This window comes from Pituophis catenifer, unplaced genomic scaffold (assembly GCF_029215685.1).
Source record: "Pituophis catenifer annectens isolate HBS135680 unplaced genomic scaffold, rPitCat1.0.hap2 SCAF_1, whole genome shotgun sequence".
NCBI lineage: Eukaryota > Metazoa > Chordata > Lepidosauria > Squamata > Colubridae > Pituophis > Pituophis catenifer.
This window is the reverse complement of record NW_027256881.1, coordinates 40095057-40110824: the sequence shown is the minus strand read 5'-3', so window position 1 is coordinate 40110824 and position 15768 is coordinate 40095057. Positions and strand designations below refer to the sequence as shown.

The following is a 15768-nucleotide window of genomic DNA, read 5'->3' as shown; positions in this document are numbered from 1 at the left end:
TGAATTACTACTATCCAAGTTTAATGCATTGTATTTTTATAATAATTCTAGTAAGCTAGTGTGTGTATCTATATAATGACCAAAAGTATGCATAAGCATGTACACTAACAATATTAACAGAATTTTAGCTAAAATTATTCCAGTTCTCTACTCCTTTGCTTTACAATTACAGAGATCATACATCCATTATTATAAAAGGCAGCCTTTATTTTAGAAAACTGTCTTTTAGATTTTTTTTTTTCAAAAACTCACTTTTGTCTTTTATTTTGGTCATTTGATTTCTACCATAAATTGTACCACTTAATACCTGGTCTTTCACATTCATGTAAAAAAATATGGAATTGAATTGCCTTTCCAAATAAATTTACATATATACTTGATTTCAGATATTTTTATTAGGATATTTTTTTATAAAGTTTGACTTGCTCTTGAATTTATTTCATTATATTTACGTATATGGCCACTTGTCTCACAGACAAGTGACTCTTGAAATTTCCTTTGTAAAGCAAAGTTATAACCATAAACAATTAAAATAATATGAACCTCTTTCAGATTTTCCCACTTTTCAGATTTCACCTTTATTTTTTTTCTAAGAAAATATTTAATATACAATGTTTAGCTGCTAATTTCTTCTCAACTTCTTACATGCTAATATCTAAGCATGTAAGCCAAGGGTGAAATGCTCCTGGTTCGGACCGGATCACTCAATCTGCTAGCGATGGAGGCGGGTGGTTCGGAGAAGTGGTAGCAAAAATCCCTGCCACCCCCCCATGCCCAGTTGAGCCGCGTGATCATTGGCAATCAGGCAACTCAGCTTGGATCGTTTGCCATTTAAAAGAAAAAAAGTTTTTTTTCTTTTAAATGCCTCTGACGATCCAAGCTCTGATGATCCCAGCTGAGTTGCCTGATCGGCAGAGGGTTTTTAAAAAACCCTCTGACGATCAGGCAACTCAGCTGGGATCGTCAGAGCCTTTTGAAAGCATTTTTTTACAACCTCTTCGCCAAAGAGGTTGTAGAAAAAAATGGTTTTAAAAGTTAAAAAAAAATTGGCCACGCCCACCCAGTCACATTACCCCTCACCAAGACACGCCCACAGAACCAGTAGTAACAAATTTTAGATTTCACCACTGATGTAAGCATGTTTTCCTGCCTGCCTATTGCAACAATATTCAAGTTTACTATTCTGACCTCTTCAGAAATCCTTCTTGCCTCATTCTCCAGCACCTTAACCCCTTGACATTTGCTTCCCCGTGGCCTATGGTCCAGAACAGTATTTTCCTTTCTGCAGATCCTTTGCTGTTTCCTATTAATTTATCTTTTTTGAATACATCCAATAATGCAAGTCTCATTTATCCCAGTAGTTAATACTCTAGAAAACTAGCTGATTTCTCATGATCTTATCATTTCACAGGGTTTGGTTTAGAAGTTATAATTATATGCAATTATAATTATGTTGTAGCTGTAAACTTTGGCTTGTTCTTATCTGTCCTTTATTGCATGTTGGAAGACTTTGAGCATGCAACAATTTTGCCCCTTGAGTAATTACAATATAATTTCCAAACATATGGCCTTTTTGGAAATCCCACACCTAATAAAATCAAAGTACTATATTGTGTGTGTGTGTATATGTGTGTATGTCTGTATCTCTGTTTGTAAATCCCTCCATAACAGATGTTATGGATACTGGAGTTTTTGGCAGTGGTTTGCTCTCCAAACTTGTTTTTACTGGAGTTTTATCCTTCTCCCCCTGCCCACCCCCACCCCCCCATCTCTCTTTCTGTCTCTCTCACACACACACACAAATTGTATTTATGTGTCATACACATAAGTACAAATGAATAAAATTGAGAACTAATTCCATTATATATACTGTGTGTGTGTGTGTGTTTGTTTATTTATTTATTTATTTATTTATTTATTTATTTATAATGCAATTTATATGCCGCCCTATCTCCAAGGACTCAAGGCGGCTCACAACGGTAAAGATGCACAGTTCCTCATTAAAAGACAATATAAAATTAAAATTCCAATTTAAAACAATTTAAAATTCATTAAGAAACCACCCATCAGCCCAGGCTGCGGAACAACCAGGTCTTCAAATCGCGGCGGAACAAGCGAAGGTCAGGGGCCATCGGGAGCTCCAAAGGAAGTTGGTTCCAGAGGGTGGGTGCGCCCACAGAGAAAGCTGTCCCCTTGGTGGTCGCCAGCCGACACTGTCTGGCCGGCGGCACCCTGAGGAGGCCCTGTCTGTGGGAACGCACCGGGTGATTGGGAATTGTTGCTGGCTGCAGGGGGTCCAACAAATATCCTGGGCCTAGGCCATGACATATATACATGTAGGTATATATGTGGCCTAGGCCACATATATACATACATATACATATAATATACATATACATATACATATACATATACATATACATATACATATACATATACATATACATATACATATACATAGAAAATCGAATCCACAAACGCGATTTCGAGAGAATCCGAAGAATACACCACTGAAGACGAAGAAATAATAGATGAAAATGATGATCGGGAGGAAATCGAAATAGAGAATAACGAACTCAGGTCAGAGATATTAAAACTATTGAAGAGCCAGAAGAATGATGAAAGCCTCATCGCGAACCTCCAAGATATGCTGAAGAACAGCGGAGCAGCGAGAGAGAAGCACATCACTAATGAAAAATCAAAAGACCCAAAAATAGTGAGTGATATGACTACAGAAAAAATTATTGTGAAGAAGAAAACCGGTGATCCCGCGTGAAATTTTGAATGGCAGCCATCTTGGTTTCAACAGACCTCCAGGGTGAGCGAAGCAGAGCCAATCAGAAAGCTCAATTCAAAATTTCTGGCGCGAAAAACATTATCAGACAACGAAAATGAAAAAGGAGATTCAAACACCTCAGAAGAATCAGAATCAGAAAGTGAAGGTGACTCAACAAACAATCAAATAAAATCAGCAATGAAAACGCTTTTTGCTGCTTTTGGACCAAAACTAAAAATTACAAAAAAGCTAACGAAGAAGCGAGCGGGCAAGCCAATGCCTCAAGACCTGCCCGCTCCCATTCTGACTACGAGAGCGCCGACGCCCGAACCCAGAGAGCCCTGCCGATACCGCCCCACGCCACAGACCGAAGCAAGCACCAACGCCTTCAAAGGAAGAAGAAAAGCAGCCGCCATCGTCAAGACTCCCAAAATCGAGTCAGAGACCGATTCGTCTGAGGAGGAGCAGAACGAGCGAGCCGCAACGAGGAGAACCTCTCACGACGACTCCATGGAAGAAATGAACAACGCGCATGCGCAAGACTACACAGACGGTCCGGGAAGACATGAACTGGCGAGGAGACCGTGCAGGCTCGTTGCGAGCATCCCCATGCCGTTTGTAACTTTCTGCATTTGCGAGACCACGGACTACCTCAGGTTGTAAGTAATGGACCTAATAATGTCGGAAACTTACCCAGTGACTTCCCAAAGCTAAGGGTAGATGGCATTAATTTGCAAGAATGGTATCAGCAGCTCCAGGTTGTCTTTATGAAGGAAAACTTACTGTTTTTCATCACTAGTCCCCCAAAAAGACCTTGGACTCTAAAAATAGACTGTTTACACCATAGAGCATTTTTCTTATTAATATCTAGTGTGTCTCCTGCAATGTATCATAGCATTAAGCAAAATCTGACTGTCTCAGAAATCATTCAATGCATGTTCAATTTGTTTCACAGTGACAGTGTAGCTACCACCACAAGGATGTCTAAAGATTTCTTTTCATCTAGGATAAAACCAGGGGTTTCCATAAGTGAGCATTTAATATCTTTAAACAAAATAAGAGCTGAGCTGCATTTAAGGGGGGAGGTGATTTCAGATCAAACAATGAAAAGTGTTATTATCAACTCACTTGATCCATCATGGGACAATTATATGTCACATTTAGACACAATCAATCTAGGATACTTATCCATAGAAAGTCTATCCAATAAATTAATAGCAGAAGACAATTCAAGAAGGAATCGTTCTAACAATCACATAGAACACAAACCATATAGGAAAGTAGCTTTCCAAGAAAAATATAATGAAACATTTAAATGTCACAACTGTGGATCCAGGGAACACAATAGAAGAGATTGCCCCAAAATTTCAAAAGAAAGACATAGGTCAGAATATAGAAACAAATACAATTATAGACAGTCTTCCATGGATAGACATAGATACAGAAGCCCACCAAATTACAAAGACAATAGAGGGGGCAGAGATAATTCAAAGGATAGAAAATCTGGTTCACTGAATGGATTAAATAAACAAGACAACACTAACACACAGCAGAATGAGAACAGTAATTGGCTTATTGATTCTGGAGCAACTAATCACACCACTAATAACAAAGATATATTGTCTTCATTTGTAGAAGATAAATTTGTAATAAAGGTAGCTAACCAAGAAAAGGTTCAAGTATTAGGCAGAGGGAATGTAACACTGCCAGGTCTAGGAAAAATAGAGGGGGTATTGTTAATACCTGAAATACCTCATAACATACTAAATGCCATAAAACTGAGTAGAGATTCTGATATTAACATTGTTTTTTCTAAAGGAAAGGCGACTTTAGAGAAAAATAAAATAGATATAGGCACTGTAATAATTAAAGGAGGCCTACCTTATCTAATAACAAAGGAAAAATGGTTGCACAACATTGATTCAAATATGGAAGATTGTATTGAAGTAGATGATAGAAACATTAGCAACAGTGACAATGATGAATGTAAAATATCTCATGATCACAAAGATGTACACAATGAAAAAAAACCAAAAATAGGTAAGCCAATTCATGATGAGTGTGCTCACATCTTACATAGGAAGTTAGGACATGCCAGTTTTCCTGTAGTACAAAAAATGACTGAACACGCAGAAGGTGTCAAAATAAAAAATTGTGAAAACTACTTGGAATGCTCAGTATGTAAATCTACAAAACTAAAGACTAGCCCCAGGCCAAGAAAATCCACCAGATCAACCAACCAAATTTTTGATTTAGTACACATGGACTTAGTTGGTCCACTAACTCCATCAATCACTTATAGAAAACGTTACTTCTTGACCATAGTAGACGATTATAGCCGTTATGGATTTGTCTATACATTAAAACACAAAGACGAAACCTTTCAAAAATTTAAAGAATTTTATAAACGCATAGAAACACAACACAATATCAAAATAAAACAAATTATGACAGATAGGGGATGTGAATTCATGTCTAAAGAATTCTCCCAATGGTTAAAGGATAAAGGAATGCTACATTACACGTCTAGTCCATTTTCTGCGTTTCAGAACGGGATTGCAGAGAGGAAGAACTCAACATTACAAACCATGATTAGATGCACATTGGAAGATGCTGGCTTAAGTAAACAATTCTGGTCAGAAGCCTTACATTATTCCAATTACACACAGAATAGAACCTGGTCCAGCATTGTAAATAAAACACCATATGAAGTAATGTATAATAGGAAACCAAAATTGGCACACATGCACATATTTGGAGTCACTGCAGACGTACACATACCTAAGCAACTGAGAAGAAAGGGAGAAAACGTGTCCAGAAGACTCAGATTTATGGGATATGAGACAGGCACTAAGGGGTACAGATTCATTGATAGTAATAACAAATTTATAGTCTCCAGAACAGCTGTGTTCCATGAACAGGCCAACTGGTCTAAAATACATCTTAATGAAATATTTCCAAGTAACAACAAAGATACAAAATCTCAAGAGAAAGGGACTATAGAAAAGCAAAATATCAACAAATATAAAAACAAAACATGGACGAATAGCCAACACAAAATAAAGACAGACACACTAACAAAAAAGGAAGCAAGATATTTGCATGATAACAATAGTAAACCTGAGAAAACAATTAGAAACACCAGAAATCAGATGCCAAATAAATACAAGGACTATATAATGCATATGGATGGTGAGTCAACGACACCTAATACATATGAGGAAGTGTTAAAACTCCCTCGTAAAGAAAAAGAAAAATGGGAATTAGCAATGAAAAAAGAGATGGAAAGTTTACAAGGATTAAATGTATTTACACCTGCAATCGCTCCAAAGGATAAAACAATTATTGGTACCAGGTGGATATATAAAATTAAGAACTTAGAGGGAGGCAATACCCTATACAAAGCTAGACTAGTTGCACAAGGTTATGCACAGAAATATCCAGAGGACTACACTGATACGTATTCCCCCACAGTAAGAACCGAGAGTGTCAAAACAGCTCTAGTGGTAGCATCAGCACTTAATCTCGATGTATTCCAATATGACATACAGACTGCGTATCTGCACGCAAAACTAGATAAGGAAATATATGTAAGAGCACCTCACAGTCAATACACAAACAAGAATGAGACTTGGTTGTTAAACAAGAGTTTATACGGGTTAAAACAATCTGGTAAACGATGGTATGATTGTTTAGTAAAAGTACTTAAAACCATGGACTTCAATGCCACCACTGCTGATAACTGTTTTTTCGTTAAAAAGGGTGATGATTACGTAGAATTTGTATTGATCTATGTGGATGACATTTTATATATAGGAAAACATAAAGAGAGAAGAGAAACTTTTGTAACTAAGCTAAATGAACATTTCTCATTGAAATCTTTAGGCAAAGTAAACAAATATCTTGGTGTTCAAATTAATAAGACTAAAAGAGGATTCAAACTTACTCAGAGAGATAAGATCATAGAGCTCTTAAACAAATGCAATCTAAGTAATGCCAAACCTTGTGATACTCCTATGCAGACTGACTTTCTAAGAAATACTGATGAATCATCCCCTGAATTCAAAGATAACACATTTTATAGATCAATCATAGGTTCACTTCTTTATATATCTAATTGGACAAGACCAGATATCGCTTTACCTCTCAATTTATTATCCAGACATGTCAGCAAACCAACAATGTACCACTGGGAAGCTGTTAAAAGAATATTAAGATATCTAAAAAGTACACTAGACTTTTGTTTAATGTTGGAACCTAACAATAATAAAGAACCAAAGCTTACATGTTATGCAGATGCGGACTGGGCTGGAGACACCTCATGTAGAAAAAGTACATCTGGTTATATATTCCTCTTAAATGACTGTCCAGTTTACTGGTACACTGGTAAACAAGAATTAGTGGCCACTTCAACGACAGAAGCAGAATATGTTTGTTTATCTAAAGCTGCAAATAACCTTGTATGGTTTAATGATTTGATTTCAGATGTTTGGAAAAAACCTGCTTTGCCTTTTGTTATGCATGAAGATAATAAAGCAGCTATTGAAATATCCAGATCTGACGCCATTGGACAAAGGTCCAGACACATAGATATAAAATTTAAACATGTGAGACAATTATCTCAGGATGGATTTATTAAAGCAGTGCATTGTGAAACTTCAGAACAATTAGCTGACATATTGACAAAACCTTTACCTGCTAAACAGCATAAATACTTAACTTCTAAGTTGTATGTTTTGTACTGTCCTGAATCTGAATGTAATTGGTGTTGCATAACGAATCGGCATTTAGAGGGGGATTTGTCAGATGTAAATGCCTTATTCTATAATGTGTAAATAATGTATGAACGGGGTATCAGGGGTTAACTTATTCTTCACTTCTTAATGTATTCATAATTCACCACTCCCATATCTAGCTCCACCCATTGTATATATAAGGAGCTGTTTGCCCCCACTTACTTGCTTCTATCTGTGAATATTCAGTGAATATAGAATGCCTAATGTAAATAAAAGAAGATATATTTAAACCTTTAACTCTTACTAAATTTATTGAGTCTGATCCTGAAAATATTGCAACAATAACAAATTTATATTTTGCTGATAAAGAAATAAAGGGAGACTAGTATAGATCTATTTCAAGCTATTTAGCTCTCATCAGCTAGCCATACCCTTACTTGGATTCGAACTTGGGCTGCCTGCATCAGGGGTGGGTTCTAAAATTTTTTACTACTGGTTCTGTGGGCGTTGCTTATTTTGGGGGTGTGGCTTGGTGGGGGTAATGTGACTGGGTGGGCGTGGCCATTTTTTTTTTTACTTTTAAAAGCATTTTTTCTTAAGAGGTTGCAGGAAAAAATGCTTTTAAAAGCCTCTGACAATCAGGCAACTCAGCTGGGATCACCAGAGGCTTTTAAAGGCATTTTTTTTCCTATAACCTCTTTGGCCGAAGAGGTTGTAGAAAAAATGCTTTTAAAAGTAAAAAAAAAAAAGCCTAAATCTTATTCTTTTAGGATAGGTTTGGAAGACAAGTTGTCTGCAGGCTGTTCTGCTGTTGTTGCAGGCTTCTTTAAGGTCACTCTTATTCTCTTAGGTCTAATGCTCAACTAGACAGAGTTATGTGATGTGAGAAGGGATGATGCTTCACAATATTCTTTTGAGTTTGTGGAACCTGAGGACATGGATAAGGTGGTCAGTAATATTAGCTTTGCCTCTTGTGGGTTGGATTCATGCCACTTCTGGCTCTTCCAGGTTGCCAGATGCGATATGTGCAGCTAGAGCTGGAAAGTGATTGATACCTCTCTGAGGGAAATGAGATACTACTTGTCTTGAAGGAGGCAGTGTTGCCTCCTCTCTCGAGACCATCTCTCTTCTAAGCAAAACCGTACCACATATACTCAGATTCCAATTTTCTTTTTTCAGTGAATTTTTTTGAGAAGGCAGTGATGAATCAACCACAGAGAATCCTATAAGAATTTCAGTCAGGATTCAAGCCCAGAACAGAATGTTGTGGCCATGTGGATTTAGCAGCATTTTGCTATTGTTATTATCCTTTTAGACTGACTACATGGACTGAGAAACTGAAGGAACCATTTTAGAGCATTTCAGCTCCTTCTTCAATAAGCAGATCCACTTGGTAGTAATGGAGGCAGAGCAATCAAACCTGTGGTTGCTCCAATATGTCCGACTTCAGTCTGACCTAAGCATAGTACATAAAATTATCTGCCACAATGTCCACCTACCTCTCAATGACTACTTCAGCTTCAACCACAACAATACATGAGCAAATAATAGATACAAACTCAAGGTAAACCGCTCCAAATTTAATTGCAGAAAATATTACTTCAGTAACAGAGTGGTCAATGCCTGGAATGTACTACCTGACTCTGTAGTTTCTTCCCCAAAACCCCAAAACTTTAACCTTAAACTGTCTACTGTTGACCTCACCCCATTCCTAAGAGGTCTGTAAGGGGCGTGCATCAGTGCACCAGCATGCCTACCATCCCTGTCCTAATATTCCTTTTTACTTACTCTTTCCATGTATTCAAATTATGTTTATACTTTTACATGTTATCGTATATATGATTGACAAAATAAATAAATAAAATAAAATATGAAGTGTCTTCTCCATATGCTATTGAACATTTATATAAAAATGCTGTAAGAAGTCATTTGTTTATCTAAGTGAAGTATCGTCAATGCACAGATGACTAGCGTAAACCAGGAAATAAAGATTTGGAAGTATGTAGGCTGTGAGAGATTGAAAAGTGAATAGCAAGTTCAGACTGAACCCTAGTAGTAAGATAGAGGTGGCGTTTCTCTATAAACATCTAGTCTTTCCAGAAATATCCATTATGGTCACTGGTCTGATAGCTCTCCCTCTGAATGAGCAAGTCTGTGATTTTTTTCAGGGGGGTGGTGTTCTTGGATTCATGCTTCCTACTTGGAGCAGATGGAGTCTGTAGATAGGGAGACTTTTGTCCACTTTAGCTAGTATGCCCTGCCTAGATCAGGAAGTATTGGCAACAGTAACTCACACTCTTATCACCACATGTTCAGGCTCTTAAAATGTGCTTAGGTAGGGCTGCCTTTGAAGATGACTCAGAAACTATGAGTGATAAAAGAATGCAGAGGTCAGGCTCTTAGCAGGAGAACTCCACTATTGCAAAATAACCCCTTATAGAAATTAGAAGGCCATGACTCTACATGGGCTGTAAATACACTTAGAGAAAGTCCACTCAAGGTCCAGGTCTCTGAGACATGTGCAACAGCTTCAAGTCACTAGGTGGACATCTCAGTGGTTGCCCACATGTTATGGAATATAATGACTACAAAGCTAAAATTGGACACTTCTCTCTTGGCATTCAGAATAACATTTTTTTAAATCATTCTGTACTGAACAGGCATTCAACATTTAGTTGATTATTATTGGGGAACCTTATTTTAATTATGGTCTAATGATGACTTTATACATTGTGTTTGCCATTGTGGGGTGTTTATTTTGTCTATTGTGATGTTATTTTTGTGAATAAATGAATAGATAAAGTGAAGTAAAATAAAATAATATGAAGTAAACTGCTAAAAAGTTAGGAATTAGTATATAATTAGAAGATATAATGAAAAATCAACCAAGAAAGAGCTGTGTTCCCATGAAAGACTCTCCTAGCTCATCCATTTTTTGATGTTGAAGGTACCAGATTATTTGACTAGCAGAAAAGCAAAGAATTGACCACGGCAATAGTGATGCCTGTGCAGGAAAACTACAAATGATTGATGATTTATATCTCACTTTCTTGTATTACATTTTCTTAAAAATTCTACATGATGCTGCCCAGGAGAAAAGATGCTAGGCTGCCCAGAAATTGATGAATTTCTCTCCATTTCTGCTTTAAGTAATTTTATCGCTTTCAGGTTTCCACTCTCATTTGCCTCATTTCCATATCAGCTTGAGATTGTTTTGATTGTACAACCATATTTCTTTTTATGCGCCCCTCTCTTTACTTATGTACACTAGAGGATTTTTACAATGCAGTCTTGGCTTTTATATACATTTTTTTTCAGTTTTGTAATGTATTTTTATGTTGTTTCAGTAATATATTCATGGAGGGTTACTTTTCCCTAGGTACTGCAACTTGCTACATATGTTTTTGATTGAAGATGTTCACTGCAAAGTTCAGAGAAGGGTACATTGAAGGGGAGAATTGTGCTTCAGTCCATGCAATTCAATGTGCAGAATTAGATCTGATTGACTAAAAGTTTGAACTCAACATATTTATCATGAAGCCGAAACTGGCATTATCACAGCTTGGAGATTTTGGGAAATGCAAGGAATCTTTGATTAAGTGATGTTTCTAGAGTTTCTAGAGATTCTCTTTCTGCCTCAAATAACTGTAACAAGAATAATCTCTTCTCTCCAAAGGCTCCATGTAAATAATATTGAGGCAAAATGAGAAGAAGTGGCAACTTGGTAAAATGTCCTTTCACAAAAGGGCTGCCACTATAGGCATGGCCAATCAGAAGTGTTTGCCAAAAGGACTAGAGCTAGGATTGAGTATTGGCTAGGGAGAACTGGGGAATGCAAAGATAGAGATTGAACTGAAAGAACTGGATTATCCCGCTGCCAAACCAGGAGGACTCTGAAGGACCCAACCTAAAGAAGCCAATAGGAAGGGGCAGATCTCAATCACTAGGTGTTAAGTGACCGCTTACCCAGCAAAACAGCCAAGGAAGCATATCAGATTTATTGGGTTAAGAGAGAAAAGAATATTGTTAAACCAGGACAGCTAAAGATAATTTAATTTGCCATACACAGAGAAGCAGATGAGAATGAGAAGGTGCAAAGAAAGAAGCTGATGGGGCAAGTTGATGCTATGAAAAGATGCCAGCAAAATTCTAGGTGTACAATGCTACCACAGCCGTTTCAACAAATGAACAAGCAGCTTCCCTACCCCCCACCCCCAACCTTTCTGGCACATTCATATTATCACTTGACATTCTCATTTGACTACAGAAGTGCTGAAGGGCTCTGCCAGCTGAAGTTTCTGAACTTTGAGGCTTGCTTTCAAGTTAATGAATTTTAATAGCACATGGGGGAGGGGGCGTAGAAGTGCAATTAAGATTAGGGAGATAGGTAGTAAATTAATGTTAAGGAATAATAAAGGACTATACTTTATTCTGAGACGTCGATTCGCAAGATCCCCTTTGATAACGATTAGTAATCCGGAGAGACTTTGCTCCATTTATCAATGATTTGCTTCCACTGAAATTCTTTGCTGACTCAGGTTCTCCATGTTATATTGTACAAAGTGAGACAGAAATGTCCTTTGGGAGCAATATACTGTTGGAAACTTAGAAGTAAAGGCAATGAATGGATATGAGGAGAACTTTTCCTAGATTAAAGGTCTCCACTTCAAGCAGGATGCCCTGAGCCAGATGAACAATCTTTGGCGCCCCATTTTGGCCTTAGCAAGCCTCCCTGCAGCCCCTGGGAGCCAAACGGGGCACGGGGGGGGAACCCCTGTAAGGGGCGGGGAAGGTAAGGTCATGAGCCCAATGGGGGTGGTGCAGCATGCTCTGGGGGGGAGGGTAGCATGACTTACCTATAGACAGGAGGTAGCAGCTCAGTTGGGGTGCAGGGCAGGCACCACGTGGGAAGGCAACTTAGGCAGGCAAGCCGCCCGGGTGGTAAGGAGGAAAAGGAAGTGACTGGGTGGGGTGGGGATGGGTTCGGGGGTGAGGCCAGCCAGCAATTAATACCGGTTCTGCGACCCTCGCCAATTTATCGCTACCGGTCCTCCCAAACTGGTGCGAACCGGTAGCAACCCACCACTGCTGTGGCCCCAGAACTGCCCATCAGGGATGGCTGCAATGTCACAGTCAAAGCAACCCATGTTTTTAAAAGGGGAGGAGAGGCGTTAATCCACTTCTGTGAACGCCTTGCTCTCATAGTCTGGTGAGCCTATTTTCATGGCTTCCAGAACCCATTTAAGTTCTGCCAAAAGTTAATGGCAAGCCCTGCGCACTCCAAAGCTTTTGTGTGCACTCCCTAGACCCCAAAGGACCCTTTCCCTCCTTTCCAGATGCCTAATATCGTCAATCTTCACTGACTCCCTCCCCGTATCAACCCTGGCATGCTTGTTTCGTGCCTATTTTATTGCCACCATCAATTCCTAAATTTTGCACATTGTTGTGCAAAATACAGGTAGTCCTTGATCACAATTGGGTCCAAAATTTCTGTTGCTAAGCAAGACAGTTGTCAAGTGGATTTTGCCCTATTTTACCCTTTCTTGCCACAATTTTGCCCTATTTTGCCTTTTCTTGCCACAGCTATTAAGTCAGTGTTTCTCAACCTTGGTAGCTTGAAGATGGGTGGACTTCAACTCCCAGAATCCCCCAGCCAGCTGACTGGGGGATTCTGGGAGTTGAAGTCCACCCATCTTCAAGCTACCAAGGTTGAGAAACACTGCATTAAGTGTATCACTGCAGTTGTTAAGTTAGTAACACCATTGTTAAGTGAATCTGGCTTCTCCATTGACCTTGCTTGTGAGAAAGTGACGAAAGGTGATCACATGACCTCAGGACACTACAACTATCATAAATACGTGCCAGTTACCAAATACATGTGATCGTATGAATTCTGATCATACGATCACATGAAGATGCTGCAACAGTCGTAAGTGTGAAAACCGGTCATAAGAAACTTTTTTCAGTGCCATTGTAACTTTGGACAGTCACTAAATGAATGGTTGTAAATTGAGGACTACCTGTACTTAGGGAGAGCTGGAAAAGTAACAATTTAATCATTAAAGACATGAGACGAGCATGAGACAGCCATCATCTCAGATTAGCCTAACTAACAAAGCAAGCATACCAGTGGTGGGATTCAAATTTTTTTACTACTGGTTCTGTGGGCGTGGCTTGATGGGCATGGCTTGGTGAGCGTGGCAGAGGAAGGATACTATAAAATCCCCATTTCCTCCTGATCAGCTGGGACTCGGGAGGCAGAGAATAGATGGGGGCGGAGCCAGTCAGAGGTGGTATTCACCGGTTCTCTGAACTACTCAAAATTTCTGCTACCGGTTCTCCAGAACTGATCAGAACCTGCTGAAACCCACCTCTGAAGCTTATGCCAAACCACAACCATTCCCCCTTTTCCAACATACAGTTCTCTCAAATAGAATATTTTCCAGGATTAAAAAAAAGAAGAAGAAGGTTGCAAAGAAAGAAGTTCTAGATTTCTTATAGTAATGATTAGTTTAATTTTAAAGAATAAGCATGTCCACTCCTTTTTACTATTTTTCTGGTCTACCAAATATAGTATTTTGAGTGAATATAAACTATTTTTTGCAGAGTTTGAAACTCTGCAAAGAGACCAGTGGGAATGCTATTGATTACAATGTCATTATTTTGAAATAAGTTATTCATTCATCATAGATAACACCCGGGCAATCTGAGAAGATTGAATGAGAAATAGAAAGATTTGGCATTTAGATATGCTGGCACCAAACTATCCTTTTTATCAGGAAAAAGATGAGAAGGCCGATCCTTTTGGATAACTTAAGTCATCTCTATTCACTTTCTCTTCCATATTGCAAGGTCAGCATCTAGCAAATACTGCTGCCTCTGAATGACTTAAGTTCAGGCAAATTATAAAATATTCAGTCACGGGATATGCCATGATTTAACCACAGTTACAAACTATGCCATGATTTAAAACCAAAAACAACCTAGGATGCTAGAAAACAGAATGATCAAAATAACATCTGCCTGGATTAACAACATAATAATCCATTTAAAATGAAGAGGAATAAAAAAATTAGCAAGCTTGTCTTAATGAAGGCGTCAGAACGACGTATCCTTTGTATTCTAAAGTTCGGGAACGTTGCTAAAGAAAATGGTATGCTCCCGTCCAAGGCTGGCAATAGTTCTAGGCTGTCTTGGAGCCTGCTTGGTAGGCCAATAATATCCTGGACCAGGGACTTTCTGTACAGAATAAGATACAAACAAGATCATTATGAAATAAATGAAGATAGATTTCTATAACAAAATAACAACAATGCTAGTATTCGCAGCTCAGATCTTGTTCAAATCAGTCTTTTGTTTGTTGTTTGTTTGTTTATTCATTCATTCATTCATTCATTCATTGCTACCAAAATAAAATAAAATAAAACCCACCCCCAGAACAGATACTAGCTGGACTGTCATCTGGAATCAGTCTGAGATAGAATAGAACAGAACAGAACAGAACAGAATAGGTACTAGTTGGAATCAGGAATCTGGAATCAGTCTGAGATAGAATAGAACAGAACAGAAATTTCCTGACAGTTAGAACAATTTATCAGTGGAACAATTTGCCTCCAGAAGTTGCGAATTCTCCAACACTGGAAGTTTTTAAGAAGATGTTGGATAACCATTTGTCTGAAGTAGTGTAGGGTCTCCTGCCTAGGCAGGGGGTTGGACTCCAAGGTCCCTTCCAACTGTTATTCTATTCTATTCTGTTCTGTTCTGTTCTGTTCTGTTCTATCTCAGACTGATTCCAGATGACAGTCCAATTAGTACCTGTTCTGTTCTGTTCTGTTCTGTTCTGTTCTGTTCTGTTCTGTTCTCCTTAGTTCTAAGTTGCTTCTCTCCTTGATTAGTTTCCACCCATTGCTTCTTGTTCTACCCTCAGGTGCTTTGGAGAATAGCTTGACTCCCTCTTCTTTGTGGCAGCTCCTGAAATATTTGAACACTGCTATCATATCACCCCTAGTCCTTTTCATTAAACTAGACATATCCGGTTCCTGCAACCGTTTTTCATATGTTTTAACCTCCAGTCCCCCAATCATCTTTGTTGCTCTTCTCTGCACTCTTTCTAGAGTCTCAACATCTTTTTTACATCGTGGCGACCAAAACTGGATGTAATATTCCAAGTGTGGCCTTACCAAGGCATTATAAAGTGCTATTAGCACTTCATGTGATCTTGATTCTATCCCTCTGTTTATGCAGCCTAGAATTGTG

At 38.5% G+C, this 15768-nt stretch overlaps 1 protein-coding gene across 1 annotated transcript in view; it reads right to left on the bottom strand.

The window, feature by feature from the left end:
• Nucleotides 1-14634: 14634 nt before the first annotated feature.
• STPG4 (sperm-tail PG-rich repeat containing 4) overlaps nucleotides 14635-15768 on the bottom strand; it is a 37426-nt gene continuing 36292 nt past the window's right edge. Inside the window, exon 7 of the mRNA XM_070932337.1 lies at nucleotides 14635-14751. Coding sequence (XP_070788438.1) covers nucleotides 14635-14751 — 117 coding nt within the window. The remainder of the gene's footprint in view (nucleotides 14752-15768) is intronic.